At 40.7% G+C, this 14859-nt stretch overlaps 2 protein-coding genes across 2 annotated transcripts in view; one reads left to right on the forward strand and one right to left on the reverse strand.

Moving 5' to 3' along the window:
• LOC309706280 (uncharacterized protein) overlaps positions 1–14859 on the reverse strand; it is a gene marked incomplete at both ends in the record, with an annotated part of 68109 nt that overhangs the window by 18595 nt on the left and 34655 nt on the right. The window lies entirely within an intron of this gene.
• Positions 531–8793, forward strand: chia.1 (chitinase, acidic.1). The gene is made up of 11 exons (XM_082534126.1): positions 531–614; positions 2277–2306; positions 2428–2632; positions 4928–4984; positions 5074–5239; positions 5712–5836; positions 5985–6108; positions 7606–7788; positions 7961–8077; positions 8200–8326; positions 8421–8793. The coding sequence occupies exons 1-11, from the start codon at positions 596–598 to the stop codon at positions 8627–8629; spliced, it is 1362 nt and encodes a 453-aa protein (XP_082390252.1). The 5' UTR covers positions 531–595; the 3' UTR covers positions 8630–8793.

Genomic DNA, 14859 nt, shown 5'->3' on the forward strand with positions numbered 1-14859 from the left:
TAAAAGCTGATTACAGTTATCATTGCGATATCAGTTACTTATCTAATTGGGTCAAATTCTTAACTGGGCTTGGCAGGTCTTACTAGAAGGGGGTGGGGGTGGGGGATTATTAGGCACATCAGACTCCCACCACACTGAGCTCTTATCAGCTGCACTTTGACACCTTCTATTAGTCATTAGGATGATATAAATCTGACCCACTCAAACAAGCTCTCAAATCTGCTTCAGTTCTTCTTGTCAAACGGTAATGAGATCATCATTGTTTTTGTCTGGTTTGGTTGCTTGTAGTGCATTTTATAGTAGCTACATGTAAGCCTAAAATTAAAGATAAATTAGTTATTAGGTTTTTTTATTATGTATGTTTTAATAATTAATTGTTACAAGTGCATCAAAGTTTAATCTAAGTTTTGTCCGTTTGTAAAACGCAGTCTGTAAAATTTTGCTCAAGTGAAGCTTAGCTAGTTAATTAGCAAAAAATGTTTCTGTGACAGCACTTAAAGTCTGATTTTGTTACTTGTGTGCCAGTGAATGAAACTGATTCACTCATTTGGAAGTTCACTTCTACGAAAGGAAACCCGTGGAACCTGAAAGCAACATGGGGAAACTCCTCATAGGTAAATTTCATTAAATATTACATTCATTTATTCATCCATTTATACAATAGTTGTCCTTTGTTTATTTATTCAGAAGTAGAGCATAAGGAGAAGTTAGTAGTTTGAGAGGTACAGGTTAAATATGGTTTGGCTGAAACAAACCACATTTGACTATTTTATGTGCTGAACGGTTCAGAGTATGACCCCTGTTTGTAGTCCCAACATGAGCTGGTGGAAGGTGTCCTAGCTGAGGACTTCATTTTCCTGCTCAGGACAATAACATAAAGACTGAGGAGTGTGACTCGGAGCGCAGTATTCCAACAGTATCCTGTTATTAGACTGGAGGCAGCTGACAAGTATTACAAGATAAGTTTAGTTTGGGTCTGGTCAGCCATAACTGAACAAAATTGGGGGGGGTTCGGTGGCAGGCCCCCTGGGGTGGATGAGTTTCTCAAGGTGGGAAATTGAGACGCGTATTGGTCTGGCATTGGCAGTGGTTCATGTTTGTTGTGAGGCAGAGACAGATGGGCATGAAAGCGATGCTGTTCATTTTACTGGTCAGGCTACATTCCTATTCTCAACTCTGTCCGTGAGTAAAACTGCCTCAAAGAAAGAGTTAAAAATGTGACATAAATAGACTTCCTCCATTGGGTGTCTGACCTCAACCGTGGAGATAGGGTGTGGACCTTGGAGGCCTTTCGGGAGCGGCTCAGAGTAGAGTCCCTAGTCCCCCACTGTCATGAACTGGCTGTGTGGAGGCAGATGAGGACCCAAACGCAAAACTCACGGAGACAAAAAGCTGAACTCAAAATCACTGCTTTATTGCAGGCTTCACAAAGAAACAGAACTAAACTGGGAATGCTAACTGAGGACCGAGGGAACACAGAAAAGCACAGAGGTTCGGGGAGGAGACGTTGACGACGCGAAACCGAACTGAGGGAGACATGCACATAAATACACAGAGGGTTAACGAGGGAAGTGGGAGCACACAGGAAACACAGCTGACACAGATAATCATAACAAGACACGGCAGGAGTAACACAACACTGACGGGAGACTGTCAAAGTAAAACAGGAAGTACACAGAGGTGCAGACAGGAGGAGAGAGAGAGACAGGAGAGCACAGGCATAGCAGGCTGGGGAAACATGGAATAAAACACAAGGAGGGGAGACGAGGGCTCACAGATACACAGGGGAAATCAAATAAGGAACAACTTAACAGAGCAACCCAGGACCCATGGCCTAAATAAAGAACAAAATACAAAAATACATGAAAACTAAGAATGCTGGGCCAACATGGCCCAGGATCATGACACCCACATGAAAATGAGCAAATTGAAGTTATTTAGGCGTCTGATTAGGATGCCTATTTGGTGTCTCCTAAGTGAGGTGTTGCAGGAATCTAGGCTTCAGGACAGACCCTGGGTATGCTGGAGAGATTAAATCTGTCAGCTCCCTTGACAAGCCTCGGTGTTCCCACACAGAGCTGGAGGAAGTGACAGGGAAGGGAGAGGTCCTGGCATCTCAGCTTGTACTGCTACTTAGACTGCTACAACCTTGACACGATTAGGCAGCAGAAAAATGATGGATGGAGTTTGTGACATGATCTTCTGTATTCTATGTTGTCTCTAAGTTTTATAGTTTCTAGGTAACCTGATTTACTTTTTTTCCATCTCTTTCTCAGCTCTGGGCATTCTATTCATTCTACATAATGGTAAGTATTTCATTTCGTTGTTCTCGTGACAATGACAATAAAGTTTCTGATTTGTATTTAGTGATCGAGTCATCTCATCACCATGATGGTTACAGAGAAAACCGAATGTGTCTTCCTTCAGTTTCATCTAGTAAGCTGGTGTGTCATATGACCAACTGGGCCCAGTACAGACCAAGTGCTGGCAAATTCACTCCAGACAACATCGATCCCTTCCTGTGCACCCATGTCATCTACGCTCTGGCCACCATTAACAGCTTCAACCAGATCAGCCCCGTTGAGTGGAATGATCCGCAGCTGTACAGCAGCCTCAACAGCCTCAAGAATGTGTGAGTTTGCTCAGTCATAGAGTCAGACTGGGCACCAATGTTAATTTAGACAACTACGACAGTCACAGTAAAGAGAAAGTAGACCCACTTTAAGAGATGGTTGATGTTACAGAAGAGATAGGCTGAGTTGGAGGCAGGTGAGTAATTGCAAATCAAAAGTATGGTTGTTTGGTTGGGTGAGGAGAAATAAGAAACCTCTTCTCTGTAAAACAAAAATGGAAGCATGACTTAGCTCAGCAAAACAGCATCTGAACAAACCACAACTTCTTGATCATTGTTCTCTGAACAGACAAGACCAAAGTGCAAATGTCTGGCCAAAATGCATGGCGCCACGTTTGACAAAAGCATTTTAGCGTATTAGTACAAAGACCAAGCTCAGCCATGCTTGACAGTTGGTATGAGGTAGAGGGGTGATAATCTGGGCTTGTTTTGCAGCCACAGATTCTGGTTACCTGGTCATTGTGTCAACCATGAACTCCACTATGTAGCATTATACAGTCAATTATGAAGCACGAAGGCAAGTCTACAACAGAATGGTTGAATGGTGCTCTATCAGCTTTTCAAAGATTAGACTTCAACCTGATTACAGTTCTGTGCCGGACCTTAACCTGTTGAACCCTGATGCCCCTGGTACTGGGAGCAGAGAGGGAACATTTGCTTTCATGGGCTGTGCCACCAGGTCTGTTGTTTAAATGTAGACATGTATGGTATCCACAGAAACGTTACAATCTCAGGTAAAACCTCACAAACCGTTTCTATGATCACCAATAACTGCTATTCAATACCTAAGAACTTTCCACTTTCATAGATGGTACCATTTGTACCAAATTGCAAAACACTAGATATATATTTAATTAAACCTCTGCAACATTGCTCTGTTTCATTTCAGTAGCATTGATCTTTCTGCAGGTAATGTCCATATTTTGATTCTTTTTGGTGAGACTTAATCAGTTCATTTAAGGTAAATGTACTGATTCTTCTGTGGTGCTTATCTACTCTCCCAGAGCGCTCAAAGCGCTTTTTGGGCATGTCATCTTCAAGCAGGAGCCTCAGAATAGCCCTGGAATTCAAAAGGTTAAGAAAGCTGTGCGTAAACACTCGCAACCTCAATGAATTCATGCAAAGTTGCAAAGAAATAGTGAATAAGAGCCAAAATTAGTCCACAATAATGTGAGAGACTGATGACATCATGCAGTTATTGCTAAATCCTGGGGTGCACCTAGTTTTCACACACCACTTCTGCACTTTGGCTCAGATTTTTTGTGTTTTATATGATGTTTTTATATGATGATATGTTGTTAATCTCATGTTGTGTTCATCCAATTTTAACACCTGTTAAGAGAAATTTTTTTATTATGTCCAAATATGTCAAACCTTAGAAGAAACAGAAGTGCATTTTTTTCACCATGACTGTATCTGTGATCTCTAATCCCATCCCAACATTTTTTCATTATTTAGAAATAATTAGGATGAAAGTAAATAACTTATAATAAACAAAGGAGTCTTTCCAGGATCTTAAACTACACATGAGCATGTTTTTGGATGAAGAACATCAAGCAAAGGTCAAACCAGTGACAAATTAGAACCCTCGACCCAGAAACATCAAGCCTCAGTGCCACTTTTTGACAGATTTTCTTTTCATTTGCATCAGTATCAGGTCAGTAGTTTGATTATGGCAAAAGTTAAGTTACAATCCGAGTTAGCTATTAAGTGGTGCTAAGATTTCAAAAGGATGGCAGAGAAAAAGTGTGCAACAAAAAGCTTGGATTACAGTAGGATCTATTTGTAGAAAGCAAGTAATTGAGCTGGACATACTGGCAATATGACAGAATGTGAGCATCAGTGTGTTAAAGCAGCATCTGTATTTATCAGGTATTTAACCACCAAATGGAGCAAAAACAGATTTTCCCATTCAATTTTATCTAAATGGAGCTACCACAATATTTATCATTATCATGGTGTACCATCTAAATGCATCAGAAAACCTCTATAATTATCACCCAGTCCTACTGCAACCAGCCAGGGCTTCCAACCTGCTTCTGCCCTTTTCGGTGGATTGTTCAGGATTCTGTTATGTGCAGAATCCTTTTTCAGATCTCATTAAAATGTTGAGCAAAAAATAAAATAAAATTATAGCTAAGAATATTATATATATATAACTGTATGACATAAGCCATTATTAATTCTCCAGGCAACCCATGGCTGTGAAATACACAGTCATCGGGAGTATAAATGGGGGTAAAGTGTTCTTGAATTATTTAAGGTCCTGTCTTTTCTCTGCCTCTCTATTACCAGCAACCCTGCTTTGAAGACTCTGCTGACTGTTGGAGGAACGGTCAATGGAGTCAGCCCGTGAGTTCCATCTACACCAGTTCTCATATTTTCGTATCTATTTCAAAAACCTTCCTTTATTACGGTTCTTTTTCCCTGCATTGCACCAGATTCATTGCTATGGTTGCCAGACCTGAGAGTCGTGCAGCCTTCATCAGTTCTGTTATCAGTTTCCTTCACACCCATAATTTTGATGGGCTAAACCTGGACTGGGAATATCCTGGACACAATGGCAGCCCAGTGGGGGACAAAGAGAAATTTACTCTACTGGTCACGGTAAACACAGCTCACATTGTCCTTAAATTTTCAATACAATACTAATGTATTATAATGGTGTATTATTTTTGTATTGTAATGTTTATCCTTCTTAAATGTTATTATATGTTATCTGTCATTAACTAGTGCATTGCAATTTTGTTACCAGAAAAGTCAGCCAATCCTGTTAAAATAGAGTCTATATACCCTTATGTAGGGCCCATATAGTAAACCTCACAAAGACAGTAAATAAAATGTGGCCCAGGCCATACTGCATGTTTGTTTCTTTTAATGCAGTAGACTAGCACAGTGCGGACACATTAAAATCTATCAATACATGATCATATTACAGTATTTGGTCTGTTTGTGCTACTGATATACCTAATGGCATTAGATACGGTTTCTTGATTCAACTCCTCTGTTGTTAATGATGCCAGGGTGTGACCGATGAAACTAACTGGATCTAAGTTGCTTTAGTTTGGTGTGTCTATAGGAGCTGGCCAAAGCCTTTGAGGATGATGCAAAAGACAGCGGGAGGAGTCAGCTGCTGCTGTCGGCCAGTGTTGCTGGAATCCGTCAGACCATTGACAGAGCATACGAAGTTAACAAGATTGCACCGTAAGTTTAAGCATGTATGCGCATTTTCAACAAAGTAACACCAATCCATAAAGTAGGTGTCGTGTACTGAAATAGATATATCACTATTACTCATTTCAAATGACACAAAACCCCATTTTACATTTACTGTTCAATAAAAACCCAACAGACACTTTGACTTCATCAACATCATGACCTATGACTTCCACGGACACTGGGAGGCAGTAACTGGACACAACAGCCCTCTTTACAGTAGCTCTGCGGACCCTGGTTCACAAATTCATTACAATATAGTAAGAAACACACCAACACATCTACATCTTTCACTGTGTTCATGTGGATGAATAATAATGAATACTGATTTCATAATAACTGTAAAAAAAAAAACATTTTTAAATGTGAAATTAAAAAAGGATTTTTCATACTGATGAGAAAAAACTGGAAACACTAAGTACAGTACTGCTGCACTTAGTGACCAGTACCAACATTTTGTAGTACTAGTGCTAGACAGTCTCACAGAAACACAAAGTAGCACAGTAATACACAACTGAATGGCAACATGTTTTTTTTTCACATTTGTCACACTTAACTGTTTCGGATTATGAGAACAAATGTTATAATTATACAAAGATAATCAGAGTAAATACAAGACATAGTTTTAAAATGATGATTTCATTCATTCAGAGAAAAAAGCTATCGAAACCTACCTGAAAAAAGTAACTGCTCTCTAAACCTAACACCTGATTGTGCAGCCAAAACTGCACTCCAGCATTTGCAGTAACTAGAAATGACTCTTTCACCTGGAGGCCCAGGTCAGCCTACTCTTTAAAGAATTGTTGTAATTCAGCCACATTTGTGGGTCATTTGGATTTAAGGCCTGACTTTGATTAGGCCACTAAAAACCTTTTGTTTGTTTGTTTGTTTTTTTCGTTTGCTTTCAGATAGATATGATTTGAATTACTGCGTCACAGTTCCTTTAATGGTATGTTCTAATCTCTTAGTAAAATATTGTGGTCGGTGCTACCGATTGCTGCACTGAAGTCCAACTAGAACTAAACTAGATTCGATTAATGATTAAGGAAAGAGGAATTCTGGAGCAAGCTGGATGAAGTGGTGGAGTATGCCCCCTCGGGGGAGAAAGTGGCGATTGGAGCAGACTTCAGTTGAAATGTAGGTGAAGGGGACAAGGTGATGAGTAGGTGTTGGGTAGGTATGATGTTAAGGAGAGAAATGTAGAAGGACAGATGGCAGTCAGTCTTGCAAAAAGGATGTAAATGGCTGTAGGGAACATGTATAACAAGAAGAGGGAGGAACATAAGGTGGCATATGAGTGGAGGAAGGTGTATAAAGGTGGACTGCATCTTATACAGAAGTTACAGAAAGAGATAGGACACTGCAAAGTGGTGTCCTATCTGCCTTAGCCAGGCAGAACTAGATAGCGTTGTATAAGATGACTTTGAGATGAAGAGGAAACAGGTGAAGGTAGTGCCAATGATTAAATTGTGGAAGTTGAAGAACAGAGTTCATAGAAGAGTGGTAAGGAAGAGACTGGGGACGTACAGATGCAGTGCTTGTGGAAACTGCTATGAAAGTGTTTCGTGGACAGAATCAAGAAAAAAAAAAATATATATATATATATATAAAATATATGTATGTCTTACAGCTTCTCTGTCTAACTGATCTCTAAAGGAGATTCAGAGAAACAGGTAAAGCTGGTAAAGAAGTAATAAATTCTGAAGAATTTGGTACAGATTTACAGTTGAAATGAAGTTTCCTTTCCTTTTTTGTAGAACTCCTCTGTATTCTATTGGATATCCCTGGGAGCACCATCTGGAAAGCTGCTGCTAGGTTTCCCTACTTATGGTAGAACCTACCGTCTTAGCAGTGGGGCAAATGGCCTGGGAGCACCAGCTAATGGCCCTGCAGACCCTGGACCCTACACTCAAACTGCTGGATTCTGGGCCTTCTATGAGGTACAAAAGGTTCTTAAAAAGCTCTGATTGGTATATGCTAAAAGTCATCTATTCCTCAAAATATCTATTATTACCCTTGACTAACATCTGTGGGCAATTATATACAGCTATAGAGTATCACTATCACAAATTCACTGTTATCTGATGTAGGTCTATGTGTCCCTCTTATCAGATCTGTGACTTCATTAATACTGCTAGTGTTGGGTGGATCTCTGAACAAGAGGTTCCATATGCCACCTATGGGAGTTCCTGGTTGGGCTATGATGACAAGCGCAGCTATTCTTCCAAGGTAAAGAATTTCTGTGCTAAAACAGGAAGAGCTATGCTTTTTATTCATTTTTGTTGTGCTCTATTGAATTGTACCTGTAATTATTCTAAGAGTTCTTGCTTCCTTATATTGCTGTCCTGTAGGTTCAATGGATGACTGCCAACAACCTGGGAGGCGCCCATGTGTGGACTCTGGATATGGATGACTTCAGTGGATACTTCTGCTCAGCTGGCACATATCCTCTTATCAACCACCTCAGAATGTTGATGGGTAATTACTGTAAATTAGCTTCACTAACTTAGATTTGATTTTAAAAAATCTCTTGCTGTGTGCAACTTATATTTTTTCATGTCTCATTGTGCAGGCTTTACGCCAAAGCCCACCACCACTCCACGCCCTACCACCACTAGGGACCCAAGTGCTGACTTCTGCCGTGGCCGTCCTGATGGGTTATATGAAAACCCAGCTGACAAAACCACCTTCTTCCAGTGCTTCCAGGGAAACACCTACCTGCACCGCTGCCAGCCTGGCCTCATCTACTGGGACTCCTGCAAGTGCTGCAACTGGCCCTGAGCCACAGAAACATAAACTACAGAGCACAACATAATAAATGTTTAAGGCAATCGGTAATGTTTCAGTAAGATCTTTTCACAGCTCATGCTAAAACATCCTGGGTTTTAGCAGGAACAGAATATACGGTGGCGTGAGAAATTGTTCACTTCTTGATTTCTATTTGTTTTTTTGTATGTTTGTCACACTCAAATGTCTCAGATCGCTGAACAAATGTTCAAAATGTTCAACATTTTTAGGGTTGTTTATTATTATTAGGGGGAAAATACAAACGTACATGACCCTGTTTGAAAAAGTGATGCACCCCCCCTCGATTGCAGTTGCTGCTGCTAAAAGGGTGGCCCAGTCAGTTATTAGGTTTAGGCAGCAATCAGTTTTTGTTGTTCACTTGGTTGGCTGTTGTAAAGGGGTTTCACTTGACCATGGAAATGATTCTGTGATCATCCACCTCTGTTATCTTCTGTGGAGGTCCAGGTCTTTTTGTGTTGCGCTTTCCTTCTTTCTCAGGATGTAACATTTTTCCAGGATGTATCATCAAGCTGTTTTTGCCACTTCTAATATTGTAGCAATTTGTCAGATGTATTTTTTTTTGTTTTAAGGATGGCTTGTTTCAGCTACATGTAGAGCTTCTTTTGTCTGTTTACAGAAAACCTTCCAAATGCAGACACCGCACCTTATATCAACTCCAGGACTTTATCTTCTTAACTAACTGATAAAGGCTATTTCATGGGCAGGTTTGGGCAATTCCTTCATTATGTCATTGAGTCAACTGTCCATTTACTTTTGGTATCAGACAAGCCCCAGATGCAGGCGATATAAAGATGCCTCTGTGAGAAATCAGTGCATAACAGCAGGCTGCAAGTTGCTAGCAGGCAGAGCATACATGCAACACCATAACGAAGTAGCTGCATAGTATACAGGAACATCCATGCCGAGTATGACATTGCCACTCCCAAAGTCAAAAAATGAGAGACAACCCCCAGGGTGCTTGACTTACGTATAAAGATAGACAATGGCTAACCAACTGAACATATTAGCGGTCGACAAGCAAAAGAAGATGGCTGTAGTGGTAGATGTAGCTAAGTCAAGTAATATCGCTATCAGGAAGGAGGAGCATGAGAAGCTTGAAAAATACCAAGTGCCTGGACAAAGGAGAGGACTGGCTATCCTTCTGTCAGGCAAACTACACTTTGAAAAACTATTTGAGATAAGTGATAAGGAGGGGCGATTTATTTTAGTAAGGGAAAATATTGAGGGGAATCCAGTCACGTTGCTAAATATATATAAGCAGTGTTGGGAAGGTTACTTTTAAAATGTATTCCATTACAGAATACAGAATACATGCCCCAAAATGTATTCTGTAACGTATTCCGTTACGTTACTCAATGACAGTAACGTATTCTGAATACTTTGGATTGCTTAATATATCATCATGCTTTTTACAACAACGTGAATGTACTATTGCTGTGTGATTTATTACTATTACTGAAGGTCCGCGACTCCGAACTGTAGTAAAGGGACCTCTGACTAATACGGCGGGGTCCCTGTCGGCTCGTAGCCGAAAAATAGCTTTACTTTGTTGTGTGGGTCAACTTTTCTTGCGAGAGACAGAGAGAGGCGTTGAAAGGCTGCTCCAACGAAACTTATTGTTTTCGGAGGAAAACATGAACACGGTGTACAGTCGAGTCTTAATAGCTTACTTACAGCTGGGCTCGTCAGGCACTCTTCTTGGCTGAAGTGGTTATTATTATATTTACATGCTTCCAGCTCCCGTTTTTCCTCGATGACAACTCGTACCTTTCCACTCCCCTTTTTCTCCCTCCTCGCGCTCACAGACCCATAACGTGTATGGCAGTCCATTCTCCCTGCCCTGTAAAGCGCTTTGGGGTCCTATGGACTAGAAAAGCGCTATACAAATGCAGGCCATTTACCATTTACCAGGCCATGCTTGTAGCATTCTGCCTGTTAGCTTAGCACAACAACAACAACGAAAAGGCGCTCTCTCACCCAGGAAACACACAGTCGCAGAGAGAGAGAGAGAGAACGTCGCCCTGTAACCATGGCAACCGTAACGCTGCCGCCTGGAACAACAGAACGTAGCTGTCAAACAAAACCCAAACAGTCCTGACCCGCGACAATATGAACAGGAAAGTACCGCAGTGTAATCCATTTATTTCAACAAAGTAACTGTATTCTGAATACCACCTTTTTAAACGGTAACTGTAACGGAATACAGTTACTCATATTTTGTATTTTAAATACGTAACGGCGGTACATGTATTCCGTTACTCCCCAACACTGTATATAAGCCACCAGGAAGTGACATCAATTTCTTTAAGAACGTCATTGATATGATGCTATCAACGAGACCATAGGTCTTCTAATCTGTGGAGGAGATTTAAATATACATCTACAACCAAAATTAGACATTTGTAATGGAAAAGCACTGAATACAAAGCCATTAATTAAGAATATTAATACGTTATTTGAGGAGGTTGGTCTTGGAGAAACTTACATCCCTATCAAAGGGACTATACTTAATATTCCTCACCCCACTCATTAAACACAAGAATAGATTATTTTATAACACTCAGGAAAGACAAAGATAAAATATACACTTGTGAAATTGGGGCAATGGATTTAAGTGACCACGCACCTGACTGTTGATTTAAACCTGCAACCAAAATCCAACAATTGGAAACTAAATTCGAGCACACTCAGTGATCCTCAGTTTAAAGAACAGATTAAGAAAGAGATCCACCTTTACTTGGAAACTAACAACAATGGTTATTAGTTTCCCCTAGGACCCCTTAAATGCTGTCCTGAGAGGGAAAATCATAGCAATATCCTCTTATAAGAAAAAGATGAGAAATAGGAAATTAGAAAACTTACAAAATAAGTTAAAAGAATTAGAGAAAGTTCTTACCTAGTCTAACACATAATGACCAGACAGTCTTTATTCGAGAGTGCCTAATAGAAGATCATGTACAAATTATTAACCACATTTAAAAAAATAAAATAGAAGCAATGGTAATCAGTATCAATGCAGAAAAAGCATTGGATTCAGTGAACTGGAGCTTTTTTTTGTTTTTTTAAATATAGTCTTGTTTAGATTTGGCTTACATGAAATGATAATTAAGATAATACATTCACTATATGATAACCCCAGGGCTAGGATTAAAATTAATTGCTGTTTATCACACAGTATTATGATGATAAGAGGAATAAGGTAGGGCAGTGCATGTTCACCATTGTTATTTGTGTTATACTTGGAACCATCCATCCGCTTCTCCTTTTCAGGGTCGCGGGGGGTGCTGGAGCCTATCCCAGCTGTCATAGGGCGAGAGGCGGGGTACACCCTGGACAGGTCACCAGTCTGTCGCAGGGCCAACACACAGGGACAAACAACCATTCGCACTCACATTCACTCGCACATTCACACCTAGTGGCAATTTGGATTTTCCAATTAACCTATCCCCACAAGTTGCATGTCTTTGGACGGTGGGAGGAAGCCGGAGTACCCGGAGGGAACCCACGCAAACACGGGGAGAACATGCAAACTCCACACAGAAAGACACCGGCCTGATGTTGGAATTGAACTCAGGACCTTCTTGCTGTGTGGCAACAGTGCGAACCACCGTGCCACCGTGCTGGAACCATACTTGGAACCATTTGCTCAATATTTAAGGCTAAACAAAGAAATAAAAGGTATTAATATCCATGAGAAGGTATATACCAGAGGATCTCACAGAATTATTAGAATGAAGTTACTTACCAATACAAAAGAAAAGGAAGATATGGAACTTAATCCCATATCTAAGTTTATTTTATAAGATTTGATTAAAATGAATATACTACCCAAATTATTATATTTACTTCAAACACTGCCAAAAGAAATAAGCCAGAAAAAAATTAATGATGGGGACAAAATTTTGTCCAGATACATAAAAGGCAAGGTAAAAGGCCCTGATTTAGATTTAAAACCTTACAATTGGCTAAATGAAAAGGGGGGTGGGGCCTTCCTTCTCTCAAGGACTATTATTGGGCAGCATGGCACACCAATTATATGTTGGTGTAATCACTCATAGGCTGTGTCCCAATTCAGGGTCTGCACGCTTGAAGTACGCACACTACGCGTACTATGTACGGTGCGTACTATAAGTACGAGAAGTGCGAAAGTGAGAGGCTTGTGAAATGGGACGGTATACGCTTCGTCGCGCTGTTCAGGTTGCCTAGCAACCATGATACTAACCGCGAGACACGTTACATATAGCATTGTTTGACAGAAATGAAGGAGAAAAATGTTTTGTTTGTTAAGGTTCACATATTGAGGAAGGAGAGTACAAACAACCAGGTCCAGAAGATCTTGGTCAAACAATTGATTTTAATGAATACACGCGTGGGAAGACCAGTCTGTACGCAGGCAGGGATTGATCTTCAACTTAATCAAAGCATAAGCAGATATTTATACCATAAGGGTTTGAATTAATGACGCCCCTTCATACGTCACAGATACATTTCATACATAGGTCACATCAAAACCACAATGACTTTTAACACAGTTTAAAGGAACGTTGTCTTCTATCTTCATGGCCGGTACTTCCTGTCACTGCCGGATGCTCGCTTGTCATCTTGACACCTCAGCAGCAGTTCTGCGACAAACTGCTCTTTTTGCAACCCCAAGCAAAACATGATTAAACTTCCACCTATAAATGATTCTAACTAATGTGTGTGTGTGTATGTGTTGACCTTACATGCTCTCTCAATTCACCCGTTGCACTTCTGACTTTTCACCAGAACAGAGGCTCATCCTCACATGTAATCCTCAAAATAACCTGCACTTAGACTACTTTCAGTTTCAGTTCTGCAAAGCCTGCAACTTCCTGTCAGCCTGCAACTTAGTCTTTCTGAAAGACACACACACTGTTTAAACATCTGAATGCAATATCAATACTGTAAATTATATTATAGTAATGATGATGATTATTTAACAATAGCAGTAAAATAATTTCCCTGCTCCACAGTTGGTCATTCATTTTTGTCATGACATCACTTTGATTAGTTGAGTATCTGAGGCTGAGACCACGGGACTGTAAAACATGATTGTTGGGCTTCATTTCTGTGCTGAACAGTCATTTAAGATTAGTTAGTAAATAACAATTAGCTAATGTTGTTCATGAGACTAAAGTCAACTCAATGTGGTAATGTAAATATAATATGGCCCAATATAGTATTGTCAGATTATTATGATATATATATATACACACACATATATATATATACATACACACACACACACATATATATATATATATGTGTGTGTGTGTGTGTGTGTGTGTGTGTGTGTGTGTGTGTGTGTATGTATATATATATATGTGTGTGTATATATACATGTATACACTCAACAAAAATATAAACGCAACACCTTTGTTACTGCTCCCATTCCCCATGGGATGGACGTAGAGACCTAAAATTCATTCCAGATACACAATATAACCATCCCTCCCAAACAGTGGTCACAAATCAGTCCAAATGTGTGGTAGTGGGCACATCCGCCATATTGAGATAATCCATCCCACCTCACAGGTGTGCCACATCAGGATGCTGATCTGACATCATGAGTAGTGCACAGGTGTACCTCAGACTGCCCACAACAAAAGGCCACCCTGGAATGTGCAGTTTTGTCTCACAGCAAAATGCCACAGATGCCACAAGCAATGAGGGAGCGTGCAATTGGCATGCTGACAGCAGGAATGTCAACCAGATCTGTCGCCCGTGCATTGAATGTTCATTTCTCAATCATAAGCCGTCTCCACAGGCGTTTCAGAGAATATGGCAGCACATCCAACCGGCCTCACAACCGCAGACCTCGTGTAACCACACCAGCCCAGGACCTCCACATCCAGCAGGTTCACCTCCAAGATCGTCTGAGACCAGCCACCCAGACAGCTGCTGGAACAATTGGTTTGCACAACCAAACAATTTCTGCACAAACTGTCAGAAACCGTCTCAGGGACGCTCAACTGCATGCCCGTCGTCCTCATCGGGGTCTTGACCTGACTCCAGCTCGTCGCCGTAACAGACTTGTGTGGGCAAATGCTCACATTCGATGGCGTCTGGCACGTTGGAGAGGTGTGCGCTTCACGGATGAATCATGGTTCACATTGTTCAGGGCCCAGTTCTTGCATGGCCAGCATACTCACCGGACATGTCACCCATTGAGCATGTTCGGG

The sequence above is a fragment of the Aulonocara stuartgranti genome (assembly GCF_965226115.1).
Source record: "Aulonocara stuartgranti genome assembly, chromosome: 5".
NCBI lineage: Eukaryota > Metazoa > Chordata > Actinopteri > Cichliformes > Cichlidae > Aulonocara > Aulonocara stuartgranti.

Coding starts and splice junctions, on each gene's coding strand:
- chia.1 (XM_082534126.1), top strand. Junction 4,985..5,073: donor ACGGTCAATGGAGTCAGCCC/GTGAGTTCCATC, acceptor GCATTGCACCAG/ATTCATTGCTATGGTTGCCA. Junction 8,078..8,199: donor AGCGCAGCTATTCTTCCAAG/GTAAAGAATTTC, acceptor GCTGTCCTGTAG/GTTCAATGGATGACTGCCAA.